Below are 19,335 nucleotides of genomic sequence, written 5' to 3'. Positions count from 1 at the left end.
ATGCATTACTCAGGTACCATTGAAAGCTCTTTTTTTTTTGCACCAAAAAGGAAGGAATTCTATTGTCATCTTAAATGGTGGATGAAATGTTCTTCTTTCTTTATTATCTAAAGAGGATATGCATAGTCAATAACTTGAGGATGATTGAACTAAAAAATGTTGCCAATAGTTTGGCGGTTGTCACATCATGAGTATTGATGAAAAAAAAGAGTCTTCACCAACCAAAGTAGCTGATTACTATGATCCATCAAGCTCCACATGACATGGATGGGGGAGTAGCGGGGAGCTGGTACGCATGTGACGCGGTTCGGGCGTTGGGGCTGTTCTGGTAATTTGCGTCACCACCACAGTTCAAACGGTGAAGAGGCGCGAAAATGTTCTTCCCCCCAAAAGGGGAAGGTGGAGGGAGAAGAGATAACGAGCACAAAGAGTTCTTGCAGACGAGGAAGGGGATAATGGCGAAGAGCGCGAGAGGGGAGGAGGCGGAGGCGGAGGCGGAGAAGGAGGAGGGTAGGAGTGGGAGGACTCAGCTCCTCGAAAGGATTGGTCGGATCCTCAATGAGTGCCAGCACTCTTTCGCCGCCCACGGCCGGAAGCTCAAGGAGATGGGCTGTCTCCGATCCTCCTCCCACCCTGATCTCGACTTCACCCACTGCTGGACCACCATGCTCTCTCCCCTTTTCGCCACAGTCAAGAGGGCCCCCTCCACCGAGCGCCTCGTCCGCTTTGTCGCCCTCTTTGCTGTTTCCGAGGCCGCCCGCCCTGGCGACGCCTTCCTGGAGGACTTCTTGCGCTTTCTCCTCGCTTCCTCCGCTGCTTCCAACAAGGCTGTTCGGTTCAGATCATGCCAGATCGTTTCCGAGGTTTACAATTTAGAGAGATTTTCTCTTTTCCCCTTTTCCACGAAGTGATCGCCTCGATTTCTGTTCGCAAAATTATCGTTGTTCGGGGGATTTGGTTTGTTGGATGGAGGTTTCTTGATCTTCTCTGGCTGTTTTTATGAGGCTTTTGTTTGTTGGCAGATCATGATGCAGCTTCCAGATGATGCTGAAGTGAGTGACGAATTGTGGGATGAACTGGTTGAGTGTATGAAGGGGAGAATACAAGATAAGATTCCTCTAGTTAGGGCTTTTGCTGTACGTGCTCTTGCTCGTTTCGCCGTCGATGCGGAGAATGGGGACGTTGTTGAGCTGTTCAGGAAATCTCTGTCTTCTGAATCGAATGCCGTAAGTTGGTTCCTAATTAAAAATAATTGGAAATTTTGGTTCATTTACCTGTTGATTAAATTTTGTCGATAAAAAAATTGCTTAATCTGCAACGAGTACAAGTAAAATAATGATATTCCTTTTGCCATTGTTGCTTTTATTTCTTCGTACAAGTGTAGCCAAAATATGTCTTGAATGAGGTTGTTGGTTGACGAGTCTGTTGTGTAATTACTGGGAGATGTTAGTGGGGGTAACCTTTTTTTTTTTTCTGTTTCTATTGCTCATTGGAGTGATTATTTCCTTTGGCAAATTATTCGCTGAGCCTTCTCTGGAGTCCAAAATGTGGGAATGAGCAGTTTTCTGCTCAAGGATGAAGTTTGTGTTCTTTTATCACGTTTCCTCTGCACGTGGTTCACGAAATAAAAAAGTGGCGCTGCTTCTCCAATTCCCAGGCACCAATGTTGTCCGTGTCGGTAATGAATATGAATAATTCTACAAATGTACAGGAGTATCGGTGTGAATTAGTTCATTTACCATTTTTTACATTTAAAAATAAAATCAAAATATTTGAAAAGTAATCTTAAGAATGAAAAAATCCATACTTATCAAACTGTTCAATCATGTCTCGACCTATTTGTGGTTATGACCAATTGAAACCGCCAGACCTTTTCTGCATTTTGATAGGAAAAACTGATTCTGTTGTTATTCGTTCATTAATTGCTACCTTAGAGTCCATGACTTGTGCGTTGCAAGTAAAATTCAAGCAGATAGTTGATGCGGTTGAGGCATACTTCTGTTGATTTTCATAAGCTGTAATAATATGTTTGCAGAATTGAGATTAGGTTGGCGATTTAGGCCACTCAAATGGTGGGGCCAGTATTGTCAATGTACTGACGAAAGTACCAGGTAAATGACCCTAATGGCTGGGCCACATCTTAAGGCCTCCCGGGGAGTGAGCTGATCCTCACTCTAGTGTTAGGGACTTTGTGGAGAAGTTTTGATATTTGCTGTCATCTAGAGCTAATAATTTCCATTTTTAGCATTAGCCTGAAAAATTTTATGCACTTGGTATGACCTATATTACATGGTCTGATGGTCATGCCTACAAGGTTTCCAGTTTCCACGTCGGGGTTGAGATGGCTGGACATGGCAAAATCGTATTTTGCATTTTTGGTCTATTTTAACCTTCACAATTTATGTGTTATGAATACAAGTGTGTGTTTGCTTGCTTAAAATCTTATTGTTTCCAGATATATGTGTGTGTCTCTATGACTCCATGACTCCATGACTCCATGTATATGTGCTGTTTCCCTCCACTCAAGTTTTTTGAAGATGCTCTGCATCGGACTGTGCACCTACACCAATGGAACATACGGTAGTACATAGCTTAGGTTTTTCTTGCTTAAGTTCATAATTTCCCTCTTTTTATAATTCAGTTATCACCTTTTTGCTTTTAATGTCCTATTATTTTTTATTTTGAATTTACTTCCACCTGGGCAACTCACCATTTAGTTTGCAGTTTGCAATTATTTTGACAATGTTATAACAATGGAACCATCATTTTGACGGGTGAAACCTACTTTTGCTGATAAATTTTATTTTTTAAAAAATACTTATATTTGTACCAATAACTCATCCAGGAAGTTCGGAAAATGCTAGTACTTTCCATGCCTCCTTCAAATTTCACATCTTTGGACATCATAGAGAGAACACTTGATCCAAATGAATCGGTGAGGAAAGCTGCATACTATGTTTTGGCTAATAAATTTCCAATCCAGACTTTGAGGTAAGGTAGGTTCTTTTAGATCTATACAGTTTCTTGCTTTCTAGCCTTCTTTATTTACATTCTCGTTTATGCATGAAGCATCAAGCAACGGACTGTTATTCTTCAAAGAGGGCTTGTAGATAGGTCCCCAGCTGTAAAGAAGGAGTGCACAAAGCTAATGAAAGATGCGTGGCTAATGAAGTGTTGTAACGGTGATCCTATTTCCTTGCTAAAGTTTCTTGATGTGGAGACGTACGAATTGGTTGGAGAAGCAGTAATAGATGAGCTTCTAAGATCAGGAATGGCGCATGTTCAAGAAGATCAAAGCATTAGGAATTTCTTGGTTCCAGCATTTGAGGAAAATGGAGGTACTATTTTTCAGCTTGCTTGCCCTCTTAACTGCTGATAGGTGTGGATGGACCCATGCAAGAAAAAAATACTTACATGGATGCACCTACTCACTTGAATTCATGCACATGCACGCACACGTCCTTGAAGAAAGCACACCTGAATGCACATACACACACATGAAACTAGATTTTGCTATGTGGTGTTATCAATCATCTTTTCAGACTTCAAAGACCTAACAACACAAATGGATGTAGATTTGTAGAATGTTCAAACTTCAAGATGTAAGAATAATTAAGAGATGAAAATCCAATAGATAGATGAATAAACCGAGAATTTAATAATGTCATGCTCAAGTTTTCTATAAAATCTTATTTATATGTTGGACTGAACCTATGTTGGACTGGTGTTGTTACAGGCATGGACATAGTAACAGGTGTGCATAGCGATTAAAAGATTTGAGCATATCTATACACACACACACATGCACGCATATATGCACGACCATAACATTTGATTTTTTTTTTTAAATGAGTAGAGAATAGGATCTTTTAAGGGAAACCAGAAAAGCTGTATTTTTGTTGTTCAAAGTCAGCGTAAATTTTATATTTTTTCCTTCAAATGTGTAAGAATGATTTTTACATCACACTTAATAGTCAAGCTTAAGAAATTTGTGCAACCTGGCTTAAAAAAGAAAAAGAAAAAGAAAAATAAAAATAAAACCTTTTAACACTCTTTTGTGTTTTCATGGTGTAAAATAAGTTACAACCATTGTCACAATAAACGTGTATTATTCGAAAAAACATGTATAATACACAAGAAATAAATCAGCTGTATAAAACGGCAACTAGACACGTCTTTTTTAAAAAATGCCAGAACATAAAAAACATGAAAAAATGCATATTCTGCACATTTTTGCGTTTTTTAAAATTTTTAATTATTTTTTATATTTTTTTAGGATTTATTAAATGTTTTCATTTTTTTTTAAAATTTGCCGAGATATTCCCGAGATATACAACTTTGAGTATTATACCCGAAAAATTCCTTGCCGTATAATACCCATACATGATATATGTGACAATGGTTACAACTGCATTCCAGTGTAATGCACGATATGGGGATGTACCAATTGCATTCAATATGGTATAGTTACACCCATCAAATTCATGGGTGTTTTACATTATTTTCCTTCACAGTTGTGCAATGTATCATATCATACAATGTGCTATGTTGCTATGTTACATAGAACATTGGTTATATTTATATAATGTTCTTTTTCTGCTTAGTACTTTTGCTTGCTTTTATTTAATTCTAAGGAGACCAGACAAGGCCTAGGACTTGATCATTTTTCGGTTGGATTAGTCTGACCACTCTGGTCTAGTATAAGGTAATCCAATTGGGGTTTAGTTGTGCTATAGGGACACTTCTGTTAGCAAGCATCTTCATCGTTTGCACAACAAGATAGAGACATTGAACATGCCATGGCAACTCATAAAAGTGGTTACTTCTATTGCTTCAGCAAAGATTTTATGATAATGCTTCAGCTGTTCTAAGCACCTGCCATCAATTGGTTTCATTTGATCATGCTAGAGCTGGCTCGTGGCAATTTTCAAGCCCTCTAAGCAGAGTCTCTGATTGATGATTTCCACAAGAAAAATTGTTGTGTCCTAATTTTGCAGTCATTCCTGCCATCTAATTTCACTATTTTATTTGTGATCGTAATTTCATTTTGTTTTTTCTTATCAACAATGAACATTGCTCACTTATCTTTTAGGACTTACACATTTTGAAGGGAACCATAAAGTCTGTTTAACTCAAAATGATCTGGGCTGCTTATCAACTGGTTGAAGGGATAGGCCTAGGGATCCATTATATAAGAAATATAATGAGATTCAACTGCACAAGCTATGGTGCAAGTCACCATTTTTCTCAAAAGGGTGTGTGTGTGAAAGGAGCTCATGTGTATGAATATATAACAAATGTATATATTTGAATTGGAGCATAACCAATCGTTAAAAACGATGCCCACAAAGCACCTGGCACACACCACAAGAATTGCACATCTGGCTTAGGTGCAGCAGCCTATTTGAAGCACCTATGTGACATTACAAGCAGGGTTCATGCCTTCCTGCAGGTTGAAGCTGGTGATACTGCCTTAGCCTGGAGGACATCAGTCTTTCCAGAACCCTAACTAAAGAGTGCAACATATGTTTAATAATTGGGTGTTCTGTTTAAGATTAGGGGCATGGGAGGGGAGCGAGGTCTACTAGACTAGCCAGGGGAGGAACAAATATATGGTATTTAGGGGAGACTTGTTCAGTTGGCTTACAGTGCTTATATCTATGTGAAATGTGTATGCATGCATGTGAATTGCTTACTGGGTTCTTTTGGTATATGATACTGTTTGAAATTTTGATAGGGCAAAAAGGTTCAAGCATACAGGTTATGGAACCAGAAGTCGCCTTATATTGGAGAAAATTGTGCAGGAATTTGCAAATGGAGGCACAAGTATGGACTCTTATGGAAATAGCTACTACTTCGTTGTCTTTTTGACGGATGACTTATTTAGCAAGTAGCAAGTACACCTAATCATAATGTATCTAGAATGAAGCATATTTTATTCCACATGCTCTATGTTAGACTGTCTTGCATGCCTTGTGTGAGTCATGCTTACTGTGTGGACACCTACATGAAAATATGAAGCAATACTTGCATTCCCTATGAAAATATGCCTATCAATGTGAGCATGTTTAGTGATAAATGTCAGTTTCCTGTGCATGACACAAAAGTTTGCTCATTGGGCACAATATCTGTTCCATTATAGTGAACTATGGGTTCTTTACTACTCTGTAAATAGCTTTTTCTTGAACAAAAACTGTGGTGACAGCTGCGGCAGTAACAGGTAGTCGCAGTCAGAAGTGTTAAAAAAAAAAAGAAGAATCTTTTGACTGGGAAAGTGAAGGTATGGAGGCTTCCCAGCTAAATGCCTGCTCATAATTGCTCAGTGAACTGTAGGATATAACTGATACGAGTCAGTTGTGAACTTTGAAGAATTGTGAACACTATGTGATCAACATGGATGTGTAGTAGGATTGAATGTGAAGATGCGATACACATAGCGAGATATGTAAGACAGCTGTAGGCGTGTTCCCGAGTTGAGATTGACTCCTCAAATATGATGCATGCATTAGACAACATGGTAGATTATTAACTGCATAAGACAGCTGTTATGACAGTAACAAAATTATTGAATGCACAAGCCAAGAGAAACCAAACGTGCACTGAAATCAAAACATTCATTTTGTGTTTATATAAATAGTAAATACATGTATCTACACACGCACACACACAAAATGAATTATAAGAAAACACATCAAGAAGCAGTTACATTGTCAAAAGCATTAGTAATGAAACTCCTGTTATTCATGTTATATAACTACAGGGCCCCATTGAATAGGAGGGTGAAGGGATTTTCCTAAGTCTTTTTGTGCTCGGAGCTACCTTTTCTCCTTGTGTGATAACAATAACAGAAAAAAATGATGTGGAAGGAAGAAGGGGGTGGGGGAAGCCATACGAGGCAGCTCATATACGGTTCAGGAGACAAGCCCCAGCCTACAGGGTCTCAGATCAACGTTTTAATAAACCATACAATTGTATCATCAAGTAGATCAAATCATAAAAGAGAATTATACTACGAAAGTTTCAAACACACATATGAAAATTACATTATAAGCTAACGATGCATACCAAGACAATCTCAAAGAAAATATTTTCATCTATCACATGCATGTTGTAAACTGGCTGCTGCATTGGCTTAGTGTTGTTATGCATGTGGGAGCGCCCTCATGACAAGCTTTTTTTTAGGTTCATAAATTGGTCTAATTATGACATTTGTTTTTGGGGTTGTGCAATTGGTTTGGCAACTTGTGAGCCTTATTGTTCCGTGTGCACTTTGAAAGTTTAAAAGCTTTGAAATATAAATTCTGACTATTTGCATTTTGTGGTGCGAAATTTTGACTTTTTTTTTTGTGTTACTTGGTTGTAGACAAGAGGACGTGATGCTGCTGCAACAACAGGTACTGAAGCAGTTGTATATGCAGCAGAAGCTTCAGACAGGAATGAGCTTTTGGAAAGGATTCTTCCTGCAACTGTTTCCGACTTTGTTAAGCTAATCAAATCACATGTAGATGCAGGCAAGCCGCCAAATTGTAGCTTGGAATAAGCATTTCAAAAAAAAATTCCTTACGCAGTTTTGATTTTCCAACTCTAACACACTTTTTTCTTTTCATGTTGTAAAACATTTTCATGATCTTCCCTTTACAATCTTTTTCAGGAGTGACATATCGGTTTTCAACCAGGCAACTGCTGTTACTTGGGGTCATGCTAGACTTTTCTGATACTACAAACCGGAGAGTTGCTGCCGAATTTGTGCAGGAGCTGTTGCATGCACCACTTGAGCATGAAATTGATGAAGAAGATGGAAACAAGGTTGTCCTTGGTGACGGCATAAATCTTGGTGGTGATAGAGATTGGGCTAAAGCAGTAGCGGAGCTAGCAAAATGTGTGCACGCTTCACCAGGAGAATTTGAGGAGGTTGTCACCAGTGTTATTGAAGAGCTGGCTCGTCCTTGTCGGCAAAGGGATGCTGATTTCATGCAGTGGATGCATTGCCTTGCTGTGACTGGCTTGCTACTGGAAAATGCAAGATCCCTTCTTTGCCTGCAAGGGAAAGCCATAAATCCTTCAGAATTGCTGCAGACACTGATTCTTCCAGCAGTGAGTATAGTTTGAAAACAATGCTTTTAGCAGATTTTAGTGAAATATTACCATGACCTCAAGTTCTTTAAGGTTTCAGTTTATAGAGTTAAATCCTTGATTTAATGGACAGGCAAAGCACATCCACGTGGATGTTCAAAGAGCTGCAGTTAGAAATCTTGGCCTTTTTGGCTTATTAGAGAGAAGGCCAAGAGAGGATGTCCTGAAGCAACTGAGGCTTTCATTTGTTAGTGGCCCCTCTTCCGTTTCCATTGTGGCTGCTAAGGCATTATTTGATTTAGCAATGTGGCATGGTCCTGAGGAGGTTGATAAAGCAGTTGGGCTTAATTCCTCAGAGCAAATTGGCACTGAAAATCAGAACAATGAAAGCTCCAGCGATGATGGCAGCCCAAAGAGTGGAATTCTCGAACTTTTGTACTCTGGGCTTGAGAGAAACGACTGGGATGAGTGTACAGAAATTGATGGACTGGAAACAGTTGGAGGTGTTCTGGCTGAAGGATTTGCAAAAATGCTTTTGCAGAGTAAAGGTTATCCAAGCCTTTCAGCTTCAATGCATCCCTTAATACTGGAGAAACTCATTACATTGTACTTTAGTGAAGAAACCAAGCTGCCTCGGTGAGTGACGATTATATTTCTTGCTATCTTGTTGGTACTCTAACATGCAAAGTTGGCGTATCGTATGTTGACAGGTTAAGACAGTGTTTATCAGTGTTCTTTGAGCAATTTCCTGCACTTTCTGCCAACCACAAGGCAAGTGTACAACCTTGTCGTATCAATTTAATGCCATCCTTGTCAAAATATATGATGTGCCAATCAAATAATAAACTGATGATTTCATGTTCATGTACAGAAGAGCATTTCAAAAGCATTTGTCCCAGTTATGCGCTCCAGTTGGCCTGGGATGTTCGGGAATCCTGGTGGGGCGCCAACAGTGGTTTCTAATCTGAGGAGGCGTGCAACTCAAGTGTCACTCTTCATGCTGCAAATGATGCAGACTTCTCTGTACAAATTCCCCGGAGAAAATGGGGAAGAGAGTAGCAATGACAAATCAGGAGGAAACCGAAGTGGCATGGATCTGGATCATCTTGATATAGATAGCAGAGAGGAAGGGCTTGCTATTCGCCTTGCTGTTGAGGTAGTCCATCGAGATGCAGTTTTTCTTGACGTTTGTTTTGCAATCTCTGAACTCTATTTCTTCCTCTTTGATAAAAAAATGACCTCATGCAGTAACTTTATTGTTCATGTATTATTTAGGTGCTGAAGTGTCATGTGAAGAGGACTGCCGCAGGAAAATCTTACATATTGGCATTATGTAGAGTAGTTGTTTCATTAAGATTCTGCCCTTCACAGCAAGATGCTCTTAAACTCATGCGGATGCTGCTGAATCAAATGGTTGGATATATAACATCTGACAACCAAGTTCTGAAGGATTTGAAGTCAATGGCGACTCACCTTAAAACTCAAGATGAAGATCCAGATCGCTTACTTTCAAGTGAACAGATCAAGATTCTGCTTGGTAGGTTTATATCCGACTTGCTGTAATATTATTCTATAATATTACTAGATATGTAACCTTGAGCCTTTTCTTTACAGGCAAGCTGGAGCTTGATGACTTTGATGTAGAAGCGCTAGCAAAATCTGATGTTACTACTCCTGCAGCAAGAACAAGAACAGTGAAAAAGAAGCACACTAAAATTGACACTTCATCAACAGATGAGGATATACCGTTACCAGCAAACGTGGCGTCAAGGACACCTGCTCTAGTTACTACTCGCTCTCAGCGGACTAGTAAAACAGAAGCAATGGCAAGGATCACGGGTAAAGTGTTGGGGATGTCAACAAGCGAAGAAGAGTCTGAAGTAACATCAAGTGAATCATCTTCTTCTGATGAGAGCTGAAGATACATCTCTTAAAACGTTCACATGAGCACCACCCTGCATTTCTGGAACGACGACAAAAGATTAACTAAACCTGGACCTAGTAGCCGATTGGCTATTATATGGATTGTCAATGTCATCATCATCTGTACGATTTGTATACCTTATGCAAATCTTCATCCCGCTAATTTCCCGTGGATTTCGCACATCACTTTTGGCGGTTTTTGGAATTGTGTAACATATCCGTTTATATGTGATACAAGAATGTTGTGATGTTCTATCGGAAAAGTACTTATTTGTTATTTTTGCTCCTTGGAGAACAAAAGGGCCTTGGTGTCTGATATTCCGCCGTTTGATGCTGCATATATGTAGGCATCGCGGCACTGTCGTTATGTTACTGCTTACACTAGTCTCGACGGGCAATTGATAAACGCTAGCTTTGATCTTTGTTGCATGTCATTTCGGTAGCTGGTTACGATTTTTTTCATCTTAAGCATAGAACGATTTTTCCGTCCTTGAATCTCCACTGCTTTCAAGAGATGGGGTTGCAAATGGATAGGCTACAGCTAAAGGGGTCCCGAATTTTTTGGCTGCGGCTGATGCTACTCAGTCTAGCTACATGAGTCCGATTAGTTTGGGCCTCTTGCACCTTCAATCTTCATGCAATTCCTCTTAGACTGATATGCAACTCTGCCGTCAACGGCAAATGAAACTTGCGGTTGCTCGAATCTGTAGCTGAAAAGCTGCACGAGTGTTTGTAATTAATAATCTTGGTGCTCTTTGCAATCTAATTTTTTCGTTGGTGTGATGTTCTGCGTTGGCAGGACAGAAATAAGACGTCCATGTAATTTTACCCCCTTCCTTTTGCTTCGTTAAAGTCAGCGTTACAGTTACGTATTCGGATTAAACCTCAATGCTTGAGAAAGATACTGAAATACTGTAGACGTGTTGCCTATATTTGTAAGGACGGAGACAAAGTCTGCTGTTTTCTTCCCCTGTTTTGACTGTATTGAGGGGATTCCTAATGGAGGCATGAAGGGAGGATGGCAATAAAGAACAAACTCAAAACTGGCCTTTTGAAGGGAAATCAGATCAGGTAAACCCAAACCAGATTATTCTTCGGTTGTGCTTGAAAAGGCCAGACACTAATGTTTCCTATTCATTACTTAGTCTGCCTAACAACACAAGTTCATCTGGCTGGCATATGGTCCATGCGTTCAATTTACATGGACATTGCTTAGTGAAGATTTCGACCTGTCCACTGCCTACTTATATGTGTGGTGCGCCCCTGGAAGCTCCGAAGCGGTGTTATTCACGGCTTTCAGATTTCGGACATAATACAGTTGTACTATAAAAAGTTACACATTTCAGATCTGAAATGTTTATTTTGATATTCACGGAGACAAATTTCTGAATTATACCTCAGCACCTACGGTTTAGATAATAATTTCTTCAAGAAATCGGCTAGAGTTGAGGGCTATTCCCGTGTTATCCCATAAGAGGGTAGGGCGTCTCCGGTCTTCGCAGGCCATGGTGGTCACCGCTCCGGTTCCTGCAAAGTCTTTGGTCGAAACATACAAACGAAAGGCCCCCAACATCGTATCCGGTAAAGAATGGGTCTGAATAAGAAGATTAACCCCAGGCTTGAAAGGGGAACCTACAGAGGTTTACTCAATAACCAGTCCAGGCTTAATCTGCTTTCCTCTCCATCTCTCTCTCTTCCCCTCGCGGTTGGTTGTGTGCATGAACGGATAAAAGTATCATAGAGCATGGTTGTTCCTTCCGGAGTTAAAAAAATGGTGGTGGTGGCGATGGCTTCCTCGATCATCGCCCCACATTTCGGCCGTCGGAAGCTCACCACTGTCTCTGCATCGCTCTCTTCACGTCTAGTTCCTCGCCCACTTGATCTGGTGAGTTGGGTAAGGAGGGAAGGAGGTTTCGTGCACCAGAGTCTGAGGATTGGTAGTGGCGGCCATTCTTCTACTGGCCTGGACTTGATCGCCTCCGAGGAAATCTCAAGCGGTTCTGATCTCATTAGGCTCCCCACTCATCTTCCTCTCTCCTTCGACCCTCCCGAGTCCGCTCGAGATGGTTCACACGCTCTTCTCATCGAACTTGCTTCGAAAGTGCCTGGTATACGCCTTTATCTGTTGCAGCATTCTTTGAGATGGTAATTGATTGGTGGTTTGCTGGTACATCATCAAGAGTTTGAGAGTGGATTCCCTACTTAACCATACTTCGTTGTTCATATCATGGTCGTCATACAATTATCATAAATTTATTCATCAGGAGGTTTTATTTTGTTATTTCTGTAAGAATTGTGCAATTACAGAGAGGAGATCGTTTTACTTAAAGGGATGATAAGATTGACACTCAAGCCTCAAGGGATTGAAGCGAAAATATTCTTGTGATATGTTTTAAGTCTATGCCGGCATATAAAATTCAGTGCAGCTACGTGATATGAAACGCAATGCGATTCCATTAAAGGCGTGTATGCTTTCTGTTGCTAATACGAAACCTCCAGCATCCATTGAAGTGGGATGTGGAAGGTGCCCCAGCAAGTCGAGAATTTTAGGTGAACAGTCTTCCCATCATGAGAAAAAGGCTGTAGGGGAGCAAGAAATGATATGCTGAGTATGCATACCGAAGCATAATTTTCCTGCTCTTATGGCTTTGGAGTACCAAAGTTCTGAAGCTCCTGTTGCCATCGATTTGCACCTGCAGTTCATTCCATTACTATGTAGCTTATTTTTGACACGGTGTGCCAACAAAGGCTCTATCATTCGCAGAGTGATTCATTTTCAGTTCTTAAAGTCAATCTGTGCTGGAAAAACGTCCAAGATGAGGCATCTATACAGCCCATTAACGTATGTAAATGAAATCACGATCCATTTGCTAAGGGTAGAAAAGAAAAACTAATTTTTATTGGAAAACATGTTTCTTTCGGTTTCAACCTTTCCGAAAAAAATCGGGATGTTCTTCAAGCAGTTGTGAATTCCTACCTAAGCATCACAATTCAGCAACTATGTTGACTCTACAAAATCAATTACGCACATCTTTGTCACTATTTTTTATGGGAAAATGGTTGTGTTGTCATATTTTATTATTCAAGTCTCTCTTACTGTTTTACCACTTACAGCATTTAGGTGGTCTACTTTTATTTGCTTCATGCTAATGCAGTATCGGGACTTGAAGAGCCGATGTGCCTGCTGGAAGTATAAAAGATTTGCTTGTATTCTTAGATGATTGACGGGCTGATAATTCAGTGTTCATAATTAATTCCTAATTAAGCATGTGAACGTAAACCTGGAAACCCTCTAGCATACGGTGACCTAAAGTCTAAATTTGGCATGAATTTTTCAGTTTACTCTTCAGATTTCTTGGATGTCTTATTTGTGGCGATGAATTCCTGATAGCTTAGTTTTTCTTTTGTGGCTTCATTGTCATGTTAGGTCAGTCTGATTCTTTTTCTTTAGAATAAAATGAGGCCTTATTTGGAGCATTGGCAGAGGAGCTCTGGGCGTTAAAATTGGGATTGAGACTTCTTCAAGAAAGGGCAACCGTGGGATCATTCTGGTGGCCATACATTAGTAATTTGCCTGAAGCATTTAGCACACCTATTTTCTTCTCAGGGGATGAGATAAAGAATCTGCAGTATGCTCCAATTGTTCACCAGGTATATTTTTTGGACTTATGCATAAAGTGAAAATTAATCTTATCATGTGCGGTAGATTTAAGGTCATAGATGCCTCAAAGATAAGTTTTGGTGTTTCACAATCTTTTTTGCAGTTCTTGAAAGTGAATTATTACTTTTTTCCTCTTTAAAATTCCGAACCAGATGCAGTTGAATCTTTTGTCTATTCAATCAGAAATGTCTATGTAGAGAACATAGAAAGACAGATTCACTTGTTCTATTCTAACCAACCTGATTCGTAACAGGTTAATAAAAGATGCAGATTTCTACTTGATTTTGAGAAAGTAGTCAAACAGACACTTGAGGACGTTTCTTTCAGGAATCATCCTTTCAGAGGTCAAGATGTTGATGCTTCTGCTCTTGGCTGGGCCATGGCGGCTGTCTCAACTAGGGCATTCCGATTGCATGGCAAAGCTCTGCCACATGGCTCAAAAAGTGATATCCCAATGCTTCTTCCTCTTATTGATATGTGCAACCATAGTTTTGAACCTAATGCTGAAATCATCCAGGAACAAGATAACAAAAGTCCAGAAGCAATAGTTAAGGTGTGATTCCTCTTCAGCTTTCGCTTTGTGTGCTTGACTTTTTTTTGTATGGTACCTTGAGTGTATACCCTATGACCGAAGTGAATTTCCTATTGTATCTCTTTTTATCTTCATTTTTTTATGTACCTGTTTGTGAAATATGTTTATTACTTTTCTGTTATTATTCTTTTCTTTCCTAGTTCTTTTTGTTTTGTGACCATCTCCATCCACCATACTCTTCTCAACAGAATTTCTGATTATATAACTCAATTTAATCTCTTTGAAAAGAGAAGCACTGACGAAGACCGTTCCCTAAATTTCTTTTCTTAAGTTATCCAGACGTTTCACCTCTAACTGTAAATAGCAACATCATAATCATGACTATCAATTATAAATTTTGGGTGACTTTCAGCTATTATTTGTGATTCTTGTGTGTCTAGTTGAAGTATCGCCTTGTTGACAACTATGTCAGCAAGGTGAGACAGAGAAATTTTCAAATAACTATTAACAAACTATCATTTTATTAACGATTCTGTGAAAGAAGAAAAAAATCGCTAGTTGCTGTACCCAGGTTGATTTTTGGCAATGTTTTTTGGCAAGTCCATGTGATTTAGGTTGGGAAATATTGATTCAGTACTGCTCATGAGTGTGTCTTAGTAATTTCTTTTCGTTCCAGTCTGTTCATTATGTAAAGTTTGCGCTGTTAAGATGACCCTGTTGCATTGTTCATTAGCATTGGCAAGATTATATGTTCATACTAGGTTTCTTTCTTGACCAACAGAATACAGCTTTATTAGAACATTTTTGCACTAAAAGTGTTATGTTTAAAGTTTAAATTGAAACACAATACTTGCTGCATGGGATGATCCATTTGAAGATCTCAGTTCAGGTTTTTCCTGTTTTCAACAACATTGAAGTCTAAAGAATTCAACAATCTCTGAGTAACTGTATTTGTGATAAACATGTCAATAAAACAAGAGCACCTGATACTGAACGCCTTCTATTTCCTGCTAATATTATGAGCCTTTTTTTTTTGGTACTACTTCACTTATAGTGTTTTCAATTTCTGACATCAATCCTCTATTTTCTGCCCTTGCACTGAGTTCATGCTTGATAGGAATCTAGAGTATTCGCCTTATGTTCTTACTAAAATGGATCTGGTGTTTATTTCTTGCCTTTATGTTTCAATGATTCCCGCTGTGCATATGCAGGTAGTATCCAAAGAGCAGATACAGCGGGGTTATTCAGTGTTGTTGAATTATGGTGATCTATGCAACGATCTACTACTCCTGGATTATGGATTTGTAATTCCAGAAAATCCATACGACACTATCGAGCTTAAATACGATGGAGTTCTACTTGATGCTGCAAGCATGGCAGCAGGACTACAGTCTCCTAACTTTTCTTCTCCTACACCATGGCAGGATGATTTATTGCGGCTTCTAAATTTAGAAGGAGATGGTGCCGATCTCAAGGTCCTTTCGTGCTGCTAACTAATAAACATGGCTTTGCTTTCTATGACTATGGAGCAACCCATCAATGTGATTTTCTGTTGCAGGTAACTCTGGGGGGCCCAGATGTTGTTGATGGCCGCTTATTAGCTGCGATAAGAATACTCTTGGGGAATGATAAGGATGTTGTTGAGAAACACAACTTGAGCACTCTGCAATTGCTTTCAACAAAAGCTCCATTGGGCCTATCTAACGAAATCTTCACGCTTCGGACTCTTATTGCTTTGTGTGTGATAGCACTTGGACACTTCCCCACGAAGATCATGGAGGACGAGTCATTGTTGAAAGGTACCATATCTAGTTCCATGAAACTGGCAATCCAGTTCCGGCTGAGAAAGAAAACATTGATCAGTGACGTGATGAGAGAATTAACAAGAAAAGTAAATACGTTATCCAATGAAAAAGGTGCCAACTCTGCTTAAAGCTCAATCCCTGGACAGTTGGAATTTTTCTTGCTACGATGCAATAGAGAATCAATTTATGGCCTGTTCTGTATGTTTGGATCGTTCCTTCAACGTACTGCTGATTTATTTTGTTGTTCTGTTTATTCGGATCGTCCCTTCCATGCACCGCGGTTTTATTTTGTTGTTTAGGGTATATATCTGTCACTCAGAGGAAGAACCTCTCAACGATCAAGCGAGTGAAGTACCTTTCATAAGCGATCAAAAGGAACAAGACAGGCTGTTCAAGATACCTCATGCGCGGTAAAAGCATGCATAAAAAAGGCGAGTGAGGGTACCAGATGGATGAAAATGATACTCAAACGAGTGTAGGAACAAAATATTCATACACTAAACTGGGGAGAGAAAGAGAGGAAATGGGAATACGGACAGCATGAAACTAGGTGTTCCCTGATCTTACTTGGTAAAATCTGATCTTTGCATGTGTTCGCCATGGTCTATTTGCTGCAAATCAACTAGTGTAGGGCTACTGTTCTGCATTTAATACAGAAGCATGTCTTTCTTGAGTTTCAAGCGTTTCTGCAAATTTGAGACCTTTGATTTCTCAAGCCTCGAAAAGGGAGAACTCTTCACCTATTTTGATTGGAATATTCAACGCAAAACTGTCGAAATATGCACCACCGTGCACTCTTGTACACACACATATACACGGTGAGATTTGTTTAATATTTAAAAACAGACCTTTATTGGTTATTAGCTTCTTAGTCTCCTGGCAATATGAGTTTCCATTCACACAAACATGACAGTGAAGGCTTGGTTAAAGACCAAATTTTGAAAACATGGTTTGGATGTTTACATGATAAGACGAAGACTTGAAGGGGACAAAATCAGTTTTTTTTGAAAAGCTTGGGGGAGGCAGGTTTTTCAGGCTCTTTATGAAAATCAGGTTTTGTGAAGATTGGGTTTTGGCAAAACCAATTTTCATGTCATCGAAACATGTACGAAATTGTTTTTTGAAGGCAAAACGAGATTTTGCTTTAAAACCTGGTTTTAAGCTGTCATCCAAACCACACCATCATCCCTCCCCTCCTTTTTATCAACTCTGCTGTTCTTAAGTTGAATAATCAGGGCTGGTCTTCCCAATTCACGAGGGTTTTCTATATCCCTAATCGTGAACCAGTCGCATGAAAACGAATGCTTATTCGTTTTCCTGTTGTACCTTGATAGATGATAAATTTGATGCTCTGTGTGATCTATGACCTGCTGAATATTTGAATAAGATATACATGACCAAGCTGAACAAAAATCCACGAGTACCCATTAACATATTAAAACCTCTGATCCATATTGCTATAATAAGCATGTCATAACATGGTTGTCTATGTACAAAACCTCTGCCAGCTATCATCTAATGGCACCCGTCCGAGAAAAGCCACGAAGGATGGCCCAAACCAGCGGTGCCCAGTACATGAGAACCTAAGAACTCATCTCTGTCTACACCTAGAAGAATCAGTCACATAAATATAGGGACCTGATTTGAAGGAACGAGCAGTACCAACGCAAGCAGCTGCTGCTACGAATCACCGACGGGGATGGCAATCCCTGCTCTGCCCAACGGAGACCGCGAGATCCGGCGCCTGTAAGCCGGCAGGCCGTGCCTGATTTCCAGCGTCGGCCGCGATGATCTTCGCTCGTCGGCTATGTTCTCATCCTCTAGCTTGATTCTCCTCACTTGGCTGTGAACTGCAGGGCGCTCCGACTCGATCCTTCCCTCTGCGTTCTCCCACTGCTCCATTCTCCTCTTCTTCTTCTTCTTCTGCTTCGTCCGCTACCTCTTCCTTTTCAGCAAATTCAAAAGAAGGCCACCCACCACCATCCAGATTTGGTGAGAAGGTCTGTTTATATATGGGGTTGCAGTCTCGGTCGAACAGAGGGTGGGGGCACGAGTTTGTTGTGAACATCGCGTTGGCGGCAAGCGGAAGGAAGGTGTGTTGGGGAACGCCTCTTCTCTCGCTCTACACCCACAGGCCGATGTCGTGGAGCCGTTGGGTTGTTGAAGATCAACCACTGTCTCCACAACTGCCCTTAGACGTCGAGCTTATCTCCAAACCACCACCGCTTTCTTGGTGCCGTGCTGGAGCTCGAGTCCAGCCTTGCACGTTTGAGAGGCTCAATAGTTTCTCCATTCGCCATGATCTGGTCGAAAGTTGAACAGCAAACTGGTTTCGATTTTGGTTCGCAATACGTGTCAAAATGGTTACCAACTACAAAATGAGTTACTAAATCAGCTCAAATATAAACACACATCATATAAAATTTTCAAATATAAAAGTTATTCCCATTTGTTCGCACATTTGAGATTGTCAAGATTCCACACCATAAACGTTTCTTTGGCGTCGAAGAGAAGATACCAGACGAAAGTAATGTGTTATTCCCATGCTATAGGGTGCCATGCGGCTGGGCATTGGATGGGGCATGGCAATTATGATAATTCGGCCAAGTTCATGGTCGGTGTGGTGGGGAGCGGGGGCATCCGGGTCCTTGTGGGGGTTAAGGATTCCCGGGAGCCGTTGGTTCGTGTACGAGATCGCGTCCACGGAAGGAGTTGAGAAGCTTCCAGATGGTTGACACGTGGCACATGAAGATGGTCACGTTGACGAAGACTCCTCGCTTTTGTTCGTTCAACCAACAAACCCCCCAAGCCTTATCCACTTTCCTTTTGCCGGTTATGTCCCCCAACATTATCGGTATTCCCAGAGTGTCCCTCACGATAATTTGGAAATCGTCCTTTTTTTTTTTCTTTTTCTTGTTAAAAGAAAAGTATTTGTAAGTACCGATTATAAACTTTAAATGTTTCGAAAGGGCATCAATATTACAAAATATTTATGCTTTTTTTTTTTTGAGATCATATCGATTTTCCTTTTTTTTTTTTTTATCGGTTGACTTTTCTGTTCTGGTTTGCGGTGACGACGGTGAGGCCGATTGGACCTGGTCAGCAGATCCGCAGGCCCGCTCCAAAAAGTCATATTATCGGGCTTCCTGTTTTGCCCTCAAATATGGATCAGATAATGCCCTCAAAGATGACATACTTTTCTTGAAATGATAGAATTTCGAAAATTGCGTGCCTTGTAGGTTGGATTGACGAGGTGTTTCTACAAGTCAAGAACACGCACTCGTTTCGCTTCCATTTATATATTTTCTTATGCAAAACGTAACCATATGGACGTAATCAAC

General features: G+C 40.2%; 2 protein-coding genes across 2 annotated transcripts; both read left to right on the top strand.

The window, feature by feature from the left end:
• Positions 1–345: 345 nt before the first annotated feature.
• On the top strand, positions 346–10,273 carry LOC116258361 (uncharacterized). Its single transcript, XM_031635481.2, has 12 exons — positions 346–863; positions 1,023–1,226; positions 2,846–2,991; positions 3,070–3,338; positions 5,738–5,826; positions 7,364–7,511; positions 7,652–8,094; positions 8,207–8,709; positions 8,784–8,844; positions 8,945–9,229; positions 9,349–9,610; positions 9,688–10,273. The coding sequence occupies exons 1-12, from the start codon at positions 375–377 to the stop codon at positions 9,990–9,992; spliced, it is 3,204 nt and encodes a 1,067-aa protein (XP_031491341.1). The 5' UTR covers positions 346–374; the 3' UTR covers positions 9,993–10,273.
• Positions 10,274–11,440: 1,167 nt separating this feature from the next.
• On the top strand, positions 11,441–16,247 carry LOC116258448 (uncharacterized). The gene is made up of 5 exons (XM_031635609.2): positions 11,441–12,104; positions 13,481–13,647; positions 13,911–14,210; positions 15,401–15,664; positions 15,748–16,247. The coding sequence occupies exons 1-5, from the start codon at positions 11,741–11,743 to the stop codon at positions 16,120–16,122; spliced, it is 1,470 nt and encodes a 489-aa protein (XP_031491469.1). The 5' UTR covers positions 11,441–11,740; the 3' UTR covers positions 16,123–16,247.
• The last annotated feature ends 3,088 nt before the right edge of the window (positions 16,248–19,335 follow it).

This window comes from Nymphaea colorata, chromosome 8, assembly GCF_008831285.2.
Source record: "Nymphaea colorata isolate Beijing-Zhang1983 chromosome 8, ASM883128v2, whole genome shotgun sequence".
NCBI lineage: Eukaryota > Viridiplantae > Streptophyta > Magnoliopsida > Nymphaeales > Nymphaeaceae > Nymphaea > Nymphaea colorata.
The sequence above is the reverse complement of the archived record's forward strand: the minus strand, read 5'-3'. Positions and strand labels throughout refer to the sequence as shown.